General features: G+C 34.4%; 2 protein-coding genes across 2 annotated transcripts; one reads left to right on the plus strand and one right to left on the minus strand.

Annotated features, from left to right (window-relative positions):
• The first annotated feature begins 253 nt into the window (after positions 1-253).
• Positions 254-5,636, plus strand: LOC114307911 (Major facilitator superfamily protein). The gene is made up of 4 exons (XM_028253353.2): positions 254-653; positions 3,046-3,672; positions 3,767-3,942; positions 4,829-5,636. The coding sequence occupies exons 1-4, from the start codon at positions 556-558 to the stop codon at positions 5,425-5,427; spliced, it is 1,500 nt and encodes a 499-aa protein (XP_028109154.2). The 5' UTR covers positions 254-555; the 3' UTR covers positions 5,428-5,636.
• Positions 5,637-5,807: 171 nt separating this feature from the next.
• LOC114307910 (NEDD8-conjugating enzyme Ubc12) lies at positions 5,808-13,273 on the minus strand. The gene is made up of 6 exons (XM_028253351.2): positions 13,097-13,273; positions 9,961-10,074; positions 6,633-6,741; positions 6,389-6,467; positions 6,174-6,290; positions 5,808-6,092 (listed from the first exon to the last, which is right to left on the minus strand). The coding sequence occupies exons 2-6, from the start codon at positions 10,067-10,069 to the stop codon at positions 5,955-5,957; spliced, it is 552 nt and encodes a 183-aa protein (XP_028109152.2). The 5' UTR covers positions 10,070-10,074; positions 13,097-13,273; the 3' UTR covers positions 5,808-5,954.
• Positions 13,274-14,633: the final 1,360 nt, after the last annotated feature.

Consider the following 14,633-nt stretch of genomic DNA (forward strand, 5'->3'; position numbering starts at 1 on the left):
AAGTGATTGAGAAGGAGAGAGAAGAGAGAAAAAGTGATTGATTGATGTGTAAGAGAGAGAAAATGATTTTGAAAAAATTACAAATCAAACAAATTTTTTAAAAATTTTTGTTCAAAATCACTCTACAAATTCAAACCAAACATTAATCTTTTAATTTCTTAATTTTTTTTATGAAAAAAGAGCAAGTTAAAAGTTGTGAAGTGCCATTTCATTCACTCCCAAAATATATTGGGGAGATATTCTTGAGCATGCTGGCTTTACTTTTGTCTGTTATATGAAACATAGGTGTCTAGATCTACAGTCATGGGGATATACACACACAACCAACCAATCATATGCAAATATTTGAAATATATTTTATTAAAACTGGAATTCCTAATGTATCCTTTTGGGGTTACTCAAGGTCGTCTCATGTTGATAGGTGGCCTTCTCAGATCGGCTACACAGGAGAGATATGATGATCATCGTCATCATCATGGGACGACCCATCCCGATTTTGTAGGAATAGTACTAATCAGTACTCTATTATTACAACAACTGGGTCGTGCTTGATCGATGGGCATTAGGACCTCCAGATTTCGTCGTCCTTTCTTTCCAAGATCCACTTCCAAATCTCTTCCTTCTTCAACACACCTCCGACACACCACCATGAAGTATATTTATTTTTTTCTTTTTTCTTTCTTGATTTTGTGTTTTGTTTGTTTGGTTATTGTTTCTTTCTAGTTTTCTTCGTAATGGGTTCTTCTTTTTATATATGGATTCTTTAATACTGTTTGATTGGGTATCTATGGACAAATTATTGGCTTTTTATTTCGAGTTCTATTATATCCTCTGTTTGTTTGCCAAGAAAATTTATAAAAAGAATAAAGAAATTCTATGATTGAAACCCCAGTTGGATCCAGGATTACAAGAAAATCTTCCCAAATCAGAAGTTCCAACAATATATACCTATATATATATCTTATTTGCATATTTTCTTTCCATTGTTTTATATTTACCTCTGTTTTCCTAGCAATCAATTAGGCGCTTTTTTTTTTATTTATTATTATTATTATTTTTTTGGGGGGGATTGTGTTACTACTGAAGTGCTGGGGTTAACTGTATCCAAACCTGAAAGTAGACAATAACTCAGCTTCAAGTTTAAGTGCATGAATGTAATGGTCTTTCTATTTTAAATATGCTGCTTCCCAATGTTATATTTTGATGCATTCCTCATGTTTTTGTTGCTTCTGAATGCATTGTATACATGGAATTGAAATTATGACAGGCTCTCCATTGTAGTTTCAATTTCATTGTATTTGATTGTGATATTGAATATACAGAGAGTGCCGGGCATTTTAGGGACACTGCGCCCTCCATTGTATTTCAATTTCACAATTTCATTGTATTTGAAGGTGATATTGAGCATACAATGAATGCAAGTTGTAACATTAAATTAAATTGCATTCATCTAATTTTTGAGATTGGTATATTGGATAAAACAATTGAACTTTGATTACATCGAATCAATTTAATTTCTAGTTTTTGAGTTTGTTCTCTTGTACATTAATTGGGATTTGCAAACCAAGTTGATTATTATGCATGTTTTATAAACCCACATATTGTGCTAAGTAAAATTTACTATACAACATCTTACCATTCTCCGTCTAAGGCCAAATATATTTCCAAATCTTAGACCATAGTACATATTCTCTCCAATTTCTGAACATGTTGACATTCCCCTCTATGTGGCACCTTTAACTAAATCCATATCAGTCTTTCTCATCGACGCAATTGAGTGATTCATTCTTTAGGTTATGTTTGGATGGGGGGAATGAAGAGTTGGAGTGTGAATCTTATTCCATAACTCCTTCATCCCGTCAGACATGAAAAGTTATTTTGGGTTTTCCATTCAAAGCAGAATGAGATTATCAAACTAAAGTGGGAATCTCATTAAAATCTCATTCTGCTTGGCTGTATTTGATTTGCATTCAATTGATTGAATCATATTAAAATAGAGTGTATAAACATAACTTCTTTTGATTATCGGGATAGCTGCATGCATGGGGTATCGATTCTTAGTATTATTGAAGGCAGGCTCATGCTTGCTTTCAGGGGCAACATGTATTTTTTTTTCCCTTGGAATATTTGTGTACAAAAAGTATAGGCGAGCCTGCAAATTCTAAAATCTTGTCACTTTCCTAAACAAGATTCATGACTATTCCAAACACTTGAATAACATTTAGGTCTAAATCTCATTACTGGTAATGTGATTGTTGGCAATGAGTTTCCATCCATCCTAATGGAGCCTGCTGAACATGTCAGAACTTTCTCTCTTCTTGTCAGTAGTGTTCTACATTCTTCAGACATTTCAAGATCATTATTTTCTACCTTGTTACGCGTTCTTGTAAAAAATCCCCATCCAAATAGTGCTTAATTTTATGCCCGTGTTTTTCTTACCAACCTACCATGCTGTGCCAGTAACCATGGCTAGCTTATCATAATATAAAGTGGTCCTAATTTAATAGGTGTGTTCATTTTTTAACATCCGAAAGTGATCGAATGCATGATGCATACTTTTGAAGAGCCTGTCTGTGTATCATTTCAGCTAAAGTACTTGAAGTGCTTTAGCTAGTCGTTATATTGGTCATTAATCTTTTCAAATTTCCCTTTTTGTAATGCAAATAGTTTGATGGGTGTGTTCATTTTTTAACATCTTAAAGTGATCAAATGTACGATGCATACTTTTGCAGAGCCTGTGTATTATTTCAGCTAAAGTACTTGAAGTGCTTTAGCTAGTCTTTATATTGGTCATAAATCTTTAACAGATTTCCCTTTTTGTAATGCAAATAGCTTGTTTGTAATGTGATCCGCAACACAATTTTTGGTGTTTGTACATACTATAACTGTATTTTTATGCGCTTTACAAGAATAATAATCTTAAGCTACTAAGATATGTATGTCATGTATTTTTTTCAATCAAATTAGTCACATGTTCAGAAGAAAATTAACTTTCCACCCTTGCCCTGCCTTTTGATCCAAGCAATATTTTTTCACCTATTGCAGAACAAGAAATTTGTTCGGGATTTCTCTCTCTCTGATTATCATCAACATGGCCGCTATAATGGAGCGTGCCGATGAAAATCTCCTCCCAGCTGTTTACAAAGAAGTCAGTGAAGCTTTCAGTGCTGGGCCATCTGATCTCGGGTATCTCACATTCATGAGGAACTTTGTGCAGGGACTAGCATCACCCTTGGCAGGTATATTAGTAATCAACTATGACCGCCCTACAGTTCTTGCGATGGGCACCATGTGTTGGGCCTTATCAACGGCTGCAGTGGGTGCAAGCCAGTTTTTTAGGCAAGTTGCATTCTGGAGAGCAGTGAATGGCTTTGGGCTGGCAATTGTGATACCAGCGCTTCAATCGTTCATAGCTGATAGCTATATGGATGGTGTGAGGGGGGCTGGATTTGGGTTTTTGAGCCTTGTTGGTACTGTGGGCGGCATTGGTGGTGGTGTTCTCGCAACGGTTATGGCAGGTCATGTGTACTTTGGCTTGCCCGGATGGCGATTTGCCTTCCTTATGATGGCAACTTTGAGTGCCCTTATTGGGTTCCTTGTTTTTCTGTTTGTGGTTGACCCAAGGCAAAGAATTAGCTTTGATCGTGATTCTGGCCAATATCCTGATAGTAGGTATGGATTGTTGAATGTTCTTAAGATTTTTCCTCGTTTAAAAATGTCTGTCCCTTATCGGATATATATAGTCATGCACCATTTCCTGTTGCAGGGAAGATTTGGTACATAAGGGTAGTGTCAATACATCGTCACTTTGGATGGAGTCATGGACGGCCACAAAAGCTGTTGTGAAAGTGCCTACATTTCAGATCATTGTTTTGCAGGGCCTTGTTGGTTCACTTCCATGGACAGCCATGGTGTTCTTCACATTGTGGTTTGAACTAATTGGTGAGCATGTTTGTTAATTTTGATATACACTGTTCCTTAGCGAGTCTGGAGTGAAAAATAAATGGAGCTATATATAGTTCCATCATTGCATTTCTCCTAGTCACTTGCATATAGGACTGCAAACAAGTCAAGTTGGGCTGAGTATGTAGTTCAAGATTGACTGAAAACTTAAGCGGTGTTTGGCAACTTAGTTTTTGGGTTTTTTTTTTGATTTTTTCACTACAAGACAAATGTTTTACAAAATCAAAAAAAATCAATTCAAACAAAATATCACATCAAACTCTATAATCATTTCACTTTTTCTCTCACAAACATCACATCCAACTACAAAAAAATCCAACTATCTTCTCAAGCATAAAATTTTTTTTCTTCAATAATATCCTACAACTAAAAAAACTTACAAAAAAATCCACTTCCCAAATACTCACTTAATCAACCCCAAAACATGTTAAAGCTTGACTTGTTTATAAAATGAGTTAATCTCGAGAACGAGTTTTTAACGAACTGAACACGAGTTGAGCTCGATCAAGTAGTTTGATTTTTTGGTGTGCATATATATACTTATCGAGTTGAGTAGTAGGTTGTTTGGTTATTCAAGCTTGACTTCAAAACTTAATGAGCTTTTAAATATGTTTAAACTTGGCTTGCTGTCAATCTCAAACAAGTTTTTAACAAGCCGAACACAAGTCGAGCTCGAATAACTTGATTTTTTACAATGCATATATGTTTATTGAGCTGAGTAATACGTTGTTCAAGTTTGTCTCTTAATGATTTTTAAAATATGTTTAAGCTTGGCTTTCTTACCTAACCTAACGAATCAATCTCAAACAAATTTTTAATGAGTTAAACATAAATCGAGCTTGGAGTACCTCTGTTTGTTTTGCAGGTTTTGATAATAACAGGGCGGCTGCACTACTCAGTCTTTTTGCAGCGGGATGTGCCATTGGATCGCTCATCGGTGGAATAATAGGAGATGGAATGTCTCGCACCTACCCTCACTATGGTCGTATCATGTGCGCGCAATTCAGTGCTTTCATGGGCATCCCTTTCTCATGGTTTCTTCTTACTGTGATCCCACAGTCAGTGAACAGTTATTTGACCTTTGCAATCACTCTTTTTCTCATGGGTCTGACTATCAGTTGGAATGGCACTGCTGCAAATGGCCCCATGTTTGCCGAGGTGGTCCCTGCAAAACACCGGACTATGATTTATGCATTTGATCGCGCTTTTGAAGGTTCCTTCTCTTCTTTCGCTGCTCCCATTGTTGGGCTTCTCGCTGAGAAGATATATGGGTATGATCCAAAGTCAGTTGATCCAGTTTCAGGTTCTACCCGGGAGGCCTACGCATTGTCGAGGGGGCTTTTTTCAATGATGGCAGTTCCATTCGGTTTGTGTTGCGTGTTTTACACGCCTTTGTATTGGATTTTCAGGAGGGACCGGGACAATGCTAGAATGGCCAGTTTAAAAGAGGAAGAGATGATATGACGAGCGGTGTTTGATTTTGCGTGTATTAATCTTGTGACTAGTTTTTCTTCTTCTTTTTTTTTTTGTGTTTTTTTAATTATGTCTAGGACATCATTTTAGGTATTGGGACAGTCACACTGTATTGGCTTGCTTTTTTCAGGCCATTGTATTGAACTAATTTAATTGTTCATTCTTTCTTAGTGATGGGCAAATTGGTTTCTGCCATAGAATTTTGATGCTTCTTATCTTGGAATCTCTTTCCCCCCCTCTATTATGAAGAAATGGTGGAATGCATATGAAACTATAAATTTGTAGATTATTGAGTTCGATCGAACTTGTGATTCCATGTGGATGGCCCATAAACTCCACATGCATGCTACAAAAGCAAAAACAGTTAATAATGTTGTATCAAATCAAATACGATGAATTCAACTTCATTAGTCCAAACAAGCTATCAAGATCTTCAAGACGACAAATTGTAAATTGTATATAAGATTTACAGGCAAAGCCACCTTTAAGCATTTGCTAAAAGATGTCACCTCGAAAAGCTACATACATCGTGCAAAGTGTGTTTGCCCCACATATCCACCAGTCATAGCTTTTCTCACATTGGATTGGAATGTTTTCGGATTATCCCTCAACACAGCGGCCGCATCGTGATTCAGGGGATCCTCATGGTTTGGTTCCTGCTCCAAAAAAAAAAAAAAAGGTTACAAATAACATATGGTCACAAATAAACAGAGATCCATTTCAGAATAAAGTAATACCGTGAAAAGATGATACAATCCATAAACAATAGTGTCAATGTTAAGAACGGGTTTCCAATCTTCTCGTAAAATGTTGAGGCAAACATTCCCTTCTAAGTCGATATTGGGATGGTAAACCTGTGCATTGAAAGCAAGATTAGTGAAAGATTGTCTACTAACAAATATCATTGGCAAGCATAATCAGGGTTCAACAGAAATAACCGAAGGAGCTCTACCATGGTCTTGCATTTGACCTTTGGTGCCTCATGTGGATAGATGGGAGAAACTTCAAATGAGAAAAAAAATGTGCCACCTCTGTATAAAGAAAATAAATGATACATTAGCTTTTTTTTTTTTTACTGTCAATGAGAAGTATTGTTTTTTTTTTTTACTGTCAATGAGAAGTATTGTTGATAAAATACACATCGCCTTCCTAAAAAAAAAGGAGCAAAACTGAATTGCATGGGAAAGATGACTTACAAATAATATCCTTCATCAGGTCGAATGGAAACCTCAAAATTCATCAACTCATCCTTGCCATTGGGGAACGATATGGTACATGATTTGGGAAGGTTGAGCTCACTGATGTCTACAAGATGTTAAGTGTAAAATGTAACACAACTACCTCATAATTGAGAAACAAACATCAAATTTCTGGGGCCAAGAAAATAAATGCTTTTGTTTGAGAACAAAATTTGGAATGACCTAATTGGCACAGGATAATGGCTTCCTCTTCAGAAAATATATAAATAAACAAAACATAGCATAATAAATTATCCACTATTCCAAATGGCTCCGATACATATTTTCTAGAACTATTTGTTTATAGCATCAGTCTTTCTGGCTCCCAAGTCATGAACTCAAGTCAGAAAAACATCTCTTGAAGTTAAAAAAACCTACTTTGATTGGTGAATGGCACCCCTTACGAGAAAAGAACAAAGAACAAAAAAATAAAACAAAAAGAGTCCTAACCAAAACAAGATTTGACCATCTTGTTCTCCTGACAATTAAATTATTACAGAAATGGAAGGTAATTAACTCAACAAGCACTAAGGCCAAGTTTGGCATCCTCCAAAAAATCCAAAAAGTCAAAAAGTCACTATCCTATTTAAGTCACATCATCTTATTTAAGTCACATCACCTCTCTAATAATTTGAGGAGATGTCCAAGAGGTGTCTTAGAGTAACCATTTTTGATATTTAGGGCAAAGTTATCCATCAGGTAGTGAAAATTGAAGAGGATCTCACAACAAAATTAGAGCAGATGATATAGACAAGTACTTTAGAAGAAGCAACTACAATTCATACCAAGTAGAATGGAAAGTTCTCTACGAGATAGCTACAAGGCCAATTACATTTTTTAGTCAGAATACAGGGGAATTAAAACCAAATAGTCCAGGCCAATTTGAATTTCAAATGAATTTATATGGGTTAATCCACCATTTATATATCATTTCAGTGTAGAGTTCATCACCTTGAATTGCCCATTTAGAACAATAGGGAACTTCAACATGTTTCTTCCTAATTCTTATGTGGAAAATTTAGATTTCCTCAAAATGATAAAGCCCAGATCAACATCATTTGCCATAATGCTCACTTTCCCAAGTGAACCCAATTAAACAGATATGATTCTAAGAGGAGTCATTTCATTGTCAATTTTAATGAAAACTTCTAAAAGACAATTATAAGCCTAACTATGATATATATATATATATATATTTGCGGGTGGCGGTAGAGTAAAGTTATAAGAAAATATTTTACAAAAAATGCATTACTAAGATTATTTTTGGGGACAAGCATCAGTTATAAATTAAAAGTGGCACTAGTTAATATTAAAAATAAGACAAAGGGAAGTCCTCTAACATGGTTTGGCCATGTGCGATTTAAACCAACTAATGCACTGTTTAGGAGAAGCATTTTGTTAAAATTTTCCAATTTAAAGTGCTAAAAGAAACAACCAAAAGAAAAGGCTAAAATAAATGCGGACTGAAACTGTGAGAGAGGACATGATCACTTGGATTTTAGTGAAGGCATGACTTCAAAAGGACCTGCCTTTGAGAACCAAAATTCAGGTAGCAACCCTAGACAATTGGTACAAAGGCTTGTCGAGTTGGATATTTAGTGGTAACTATTGGACACTAAGGCCTCGTTTGGGGACTGACTATTTTAGCCAAAAAGCCAAAAAGCCAACTAAAACTAGTCAAATCACCTCTCTACTTTTCTGCACATATTTTCGTAAAAAGCTAAAAAGTTACTAAAATAACCTGTTCCCAAACGAGGCCTAAGCCCTTGGCACACAACAATTAACGTGATGCTTCATTCACATAGTTTGGGCTCCTACAATTTGGCTTGCTTGAGTGTTACAACTACTAATTAGCTTTAGGGTGCATCCCCTTTATTTTTACTAATTTTCCCCCAAAAAGGAATAATTGTAGAGATAAAATAAAGCTAAATGAGGAAAGTAGATCCATATAGACAAGCCACGTTAAGACTTGCTAACTGCAGTGTTACATAGACTCTCCTAAACCCTCTAACATTGTCCCAAGATCACACCCTCTAGCATAAGTTAGACATTTTCCTATGACATCCAGCATCCATCAACACCTCTCAGGATATGATTTATGAAAACTTAGCTGTTGAACAAAATTCTAGGATACATTTTGTAGTTTGTACAATATTTAAGTCATAATCATGTGAAACCCTAAATTGGACCCATTCATATTACTTGACATCCAATTGAAACAAAGTGCAATGCAACCACAATGAAGAATTCATTTTTGTCGGTAAGAAAACATATAGATTATAAAGGCTCTTGATTTCCAATTGTTTTAGTCACAAGTTCTAACTAGTAAAGCGAGGAAATCACCAGTCATGACACAACCACTAGCCAGGCTATGTTTTATGTCATGAGATGTTAGACAATCAAGAAAGATATTCATGAAGTGTACACTGCAGAAATTGACATGCCCAAATGGATGTGTGGCAACACAAAAAGAATGTAATAAGAAACCAATGGCTAGTGAGAAGTTTGATAATCAAGATTGCATTGCACAAATTGATGGCCAAAGTGAGTGTTGTGCTTTGTTTGGCTTTACAAGCAATCAAGAGAAATTTACTTCAAGTTATTAGTGAAACAAGGAGCCCAAAGAGGTTGAAAAGAATGTCAAATCAAAATGAAAAATAGACTTGACATACAACATAACGGACACCATGGCCCTACATAGAGATTTTAAAGAGTGACCCAATTATTTTATTAGGATTTATGACTTTGTTAAATTGAGTTGCTTTTAAGTTTTTTGCATTGGAACATACTATCACTTTTGATTATTTCACCAAGACAATAAAAAGTAGTATGAATAGGGAGGACCACTTTTACAGTTGGAACTAATAAACAACACTAAGATTCTAAGAGTGACATGCAACACAACAAAATGTATCATTAAAAATTTCCATTTTTCACTTTCAATAACTTGAACTCCTAGAGAGACTAAAAGAATTTTGAAATGCTAGTTGAAACCCAACCCATAATCCATATGGCTCTCAACCTTTTGATCACTTATCGTCCACAACTTAAACTCCTTTCAACTAAATAAATAGCCAAACAAACCTTTGCAATAAAGGCCTTCCAACTGACTAACCAAAGAAATTAACCATATGTTCCTCTATCTTATTATACCTCCACACACAAAAGCTCAAATTGAGCAATTATTCATAAAAAGTAATTCACAGAGAATTACAAAATTACAATATAAAATAAAGAAGAAATACATAAAAAATAACTGTGTCACCATGAAAAGTAAGAGATAAACCTTTATGAAGACGCAATTCTCCAGCGGTATGCTTCTTGACAGCCCCCCTTCCATTGGTATTTTCAGTAATTTCTCTCTGCTTCTCTTTCACTTTAAAGAGCCTAATCATGGTTGCTGCAAATAAAATATTAATAAATATAAAACATGCATATGTGGCACAAATTTTTTATCTCCTCAGGGGAGGTCTTGGGTTCCACTCGTGAGTGGAGTGGGAGGCAAGACTTAAATGCTTGCAAGAAGAGGGTGTCAGTTCAACTCTCCATAGGTGTTAATCTAACAACTAACTATTGACTTTCGTTGATCAAATTTTTTTTTTACAACCCGATGGCGTTGAAGATATATATATTTTTTGATTAGCACAGGAGTACTTAGATCAAAGCCCGACTAATCCCCAGGGGTGCACAGACCCTCGGCAAGGAGTTTCCCGCAAGTGCACCATGGTTAATTCAAGGGTCTTCCTAGTCTGATGGTTCCAAGTAATTGTTAGCGCCAAAGAGGTTTCAATACTTGAACATTAGAGGGAGCACATCCCCAAGACCCAAGGCCTTACCCCCCAGGCCACACGATGGTGTTGAAGATTTTAATTACATGCATATAAATCTGTGTCATTGCAGAGCAACAATAACACAGGTATGGAGACAAGTTTCACACCATCAGAGATTAAATAAATAAATAATAAAACGATAAAGACACTTTGGCTTTAGGTTTAACCAATTCCTACTAGAAATACTAAAGCACAAGATGCAGCATTTTTATGCTTTGATGTAATCATGTATAGGGCCTTAAGTAATTGATAAGGCCGAAGAAAATTAAGTATTTAGAAAACAACTCAACTTGACCTTGGGAGCACCATACAGTTAGACCACAACTAAAATGAGACAAAACTAGCAACAAATATACTTTGTGACCCAGCTCAACTCATAGAACCTATGAAGCATGGACATGGACACAGACACGGCAATTTCTAAAAAATGAAGACACGGACACGGCAGGGGACACATAAATTTTTTTATAAATATTTTTATTTTAACACACATTAATTATTTTATTTATTTATTATATTTTTTAAATAATGTGTTCCAATTATTTTTTTTATTTTATTTTACACATGTGTTTATTATTATTTTTTATTAATATGTATAGTATATATTATCTTAAAATATGTATTATATGTTATATAATAACTATTTATATAATAGTTATTATATAATAGTGTTATATATATGTATATGAATTAAAAGAAGTGAGAGATATAAGTGAGAGAGAGGAGACAAAAGAAGATAAAAACGGGAGACAGAAGCAAGAGAGAGAGATCGATCGAGAGGGTGAGAGTGAAGGCGCGAGAGAGAGAGCTCCAAGAAGGCAAAGGCGAAGGCGAAGGCGAAGGCGAGAGAGAGAGCTCTGAGAAGTTGAAGGGCTTTGGATCGTCGAAGTCCGAGGGGGCTATAGATTGAAGTCATGAGAGAGTAAGATCAAAGTCATGGAGGTCGATTGGCTCTGGATCGATTGGCCCGACTAGGTTTGTACTCCTTTTCTCTTTCGTTTACTCTTCTCTTCTCGCCGACCGTGTCCCATGGTGATGTCCAGATTTGGACATGCGTGTCTCCACCGTGTCCCTTGCAAAAAAATAAATTAAATTAAGGAGACATGCCAGATGCCGTGTCCCGTACATGTCTCCGTGTCCCTGTATCTGACACCGCCACGGCTTCCATTTTAGCGTGTCCATGCTTCATAGCACAGAACAATGCTCAGCAAAAACATTTCAAACCAAAAATAAAATAATTTGCAACCCAACACAATGCTCTTCCATGATTTCATATTTGAGACAAAAAACTATTCATTTTTACATTCAAAAGCATCACTCTTCCTCCTTGTGGTTTTCTCAGGACATTGCTTGAGAAAGAAAATTCCAATTATTTGTGGAGTTGGGTGGCTTAATACATTGATAAAGATTTGCTGCTAGGGTAATGAATTATGCTGTGCGGTTTCTGATCCCACAAGATGATAAGGTTGAAACGTGGTAACACTCTATAGTAGCCTTCAAATTACCATGTTGTCTTAAGTCAATCAATTCGAAGAACCCACCCGCCATTTATCCCCAAGTGTTTCAATTAAGGATGGCGACAGGGCAGGTATGGCTCAGGGGACCCTTACCCCACCTCCATCCCAACCCTGGCTTAGTGAACATTATCCCTACCCAACCCTACCCATTAGACCTCTCCCCACCCCCGCATAGTATAATTCCACCCGATCCTACCCACCCAGTTTAACTTTACAACTTATATTTTTAATATTCAATTTTAATAATGCAATTTTCTAACTTTGAAAATTTGAATGACAAATTACTTGTAACAATTTGTGTTGTTTGATATTGATCTTAGTGGAATTGTAAAATAAAATTGCAGAATAAAGGGAGAGAGAAGAAGTGTGGTATCAAGATAACATAAAATAGAAAATTTAAAAAAAAAAAAAAAAAAAAAAAAAATCCTAAGGCTTTTTTTATATCATGATAAAAAAAAATGTTAAAAATGAGATTTTTTTAATAATACACATAATCAGGTTGGGGTGGGTTGGAGTTATCCTCTCTCGTACCCGCCCCAAATCCTATGGAGTCTTTTATTCTCGCCCCAGACCCAACCCTTATCAATTGAGAAACCCCCAAACCCAATTTATTAGATTCAGAGAGAGGTTTTGGGAATTTTGCCATCCAGTATTCAGAAATTTTTATATGGATTACAATTTAGTTAACTAATTAAATCCAGAATCAATATCAGCTTTGTTTTAGGGTTGTAAAGTTTCCTCCAAATACATCAAAGGCTATTATTGAGGTACTTTCTTCATTCAATATATGATAAATCTAAATATTAGAACTCAAAACTATAATAAAAAAAAGAAAAAAAGAAGCAAAACACAGTAAGCCACAAATGCTATTTCAAGAGCAAGAAATCACAATTCACAAAAAGGCTAATTCTTCTTCTATTAAAACCCCCTAATTATCATCACTCAAATGAACAGAGAATCTGAGAAATCAATACAATAATCAGCAGCATCATGTAGACATATATTACAACCGATATGTAACGCATACATATATATATATATAGAGAGAGAGAGAGAGAGAGAGAGAGAGAGAGACCTGGGGAAGGGAGACTAGTCGTGAAGGAAGGAGGAAATAGAAGTGTTACTCCGTAATCAGAACTTTTTGACTTTGCCAGTTCCAATGAAAGTGGTCCCCTATTCCATCAAATAATTCATGGGTATATTACACTGACGCCCTCAAATTTTTGACAATTACAAGACCTTCTTTATAGTTTTAATAATTATACTAATTTTTCTCGCTCTGAAATTATTATCAAGATCTCCTATTAACTATTTAACATAATTTATTGATGCCACGTTAATGTCATACCAATAATGATAAAATTACCTCTTCGTTGCCTTATCTATTTAAATAAGTAATTTCACTTATCTCCTTTGAAATTTACCTATATATTATCAAGGGCACATATATATTTCAACATTATTTAATAAAATTCTTAAAATATTATTAAATCATCTAATGATTTTTTTTTTAAAATTTTTACTGATAAAATATTTAAAAATAAATAATCTCTCTAAAATTAATGTTAGATAATATCATAATAATTTAATATAAGACTTATTTCACACTACATAGAGAATGTAAAACTTATCATATTAATAAGTAATGCATTTATTATTTGAATTTATTTTAAAAGTTGAAATAAATAGATTTATTTTTTTCAGACAATTTGCATTACTTATTTATTCATATCTACAAACATTATTATTTTATCTTTTCTCAAGCATATATTATTCTCAAATTTTAATTTTTATCATTGAGTCATTAAACTTCTAATTGATTCATAATTAAAAAAATGCAGGTTAATATTTTTAAATTATTAAAAAAATTAAAAAATAAATATAGAAGTAAAAAAAATATAATCATGTTACAATAAATTAAAATTAATTGATAAGAAATGAAGGATCACGAAATCTTAAAATTAATTTCTCACCTTCATTAATGGTTAAATTTTATATTATTTTTTCTATAAAAGTTCAAAAACTTGTGAAAAAAAATAAAGTCAAGAAATTACATTTATATTTTGAAAAAAAGTATGAAAAATAAATAATAAATTCATATATATTCAATAGGATAAATTAAATTTAGAGGTTAAGATTAGTGTTGATAACCTCAAAGGAGGTAAGATTTTTTTTTTGGGGGATTTTTTTTAAGGTCCCTGGTATTAAGATTTTATAGCATAAAAGACACTCAATATTTTCATAATGTCTAAGGTCCCTTAACATTAATCCAGAGAAAATTCGATCCAGAGAATTTCTTTGGACGAATTTTCTCTGGACTTCATAGAGAATTTCTCTAGTCGAATTTTCTCTGGACTTCACAGAAAAATTCTGGTTCACAGCGAATTTCTCTGGTCACAGAGAATTTCTTTGGTCGAATTTTCTCTGGACTTCACAAAGAAATTCTGGTTCACAAGGCATCATTATTATTGAGAATTTCTCTGGACTATAAATCTGAATTGTTGAGAATTTCTCCAGACTATAAATCTGTAATTTATTGTAGGGTGCATTCACAAGGCTTCATTGTTATTCAGAAGCAAAAGAGAAACAATAATTATAAGAAAACCAGAGAA

The sequence above is a fragment of the Camellia sinensis genome, chromosome 4, assembly GCF_055761805.1.
Source record: "Camellia sinensis isolate YWXY chromosome 4, ASM5576180v1, whole genome shotgun sequence".
In the NCBI taxonomy this organism is placed as follows: domain Eukaryota; kingdom Viridiplantae; phylum Streptophyta; class Magnoliopsida; order Ericales; family Theaceae; genus Camellia; species Camellia sinensis.

Coding starts and splice junctions, on each gene's coding strand:
- LOC114307910 (XM_028253351.2), bottom strand. CDS start 10,069: ATGATTAGGCTCTTTAAAGTGAAAGAGAAGCAGAGAGAAATTACTGAA. Junction 6,291..6,388: donor AGGTCAAATGCAAGACCATG/GTAGAGCTCCTT, acceptor TTCAATGCACAG/GTTTACCATCCCAATATCGA. Junction 6,093..6,173: donor GATTGTATCATCTTTTCACG/GTATTACTTTAT, acceptor TTTTTGGAGCAG/GAACCAAACCATGAGGATCC.
- LOC114307911 (XM_028253353.2), top strand. CDS start 556: ATGGGCATTAGGACCTCCAGATTTCGTCGTCCTTTCTTTCCAAGATCC. Junction 3,673..3,766: donor GGCCAATATCCTGATAGTAG/GTATGGATTGTT, acceptor TTCCTGTTGCAG/GGAAGATTTGGTACATAAGG. Junction 3,943..4,828: donor ATTGTGGTTTGAACTAATTG/GTGAGCATGTTT, acceptor TTTGTTTTGCAG/GTTTTGATAATAACAGGGCG.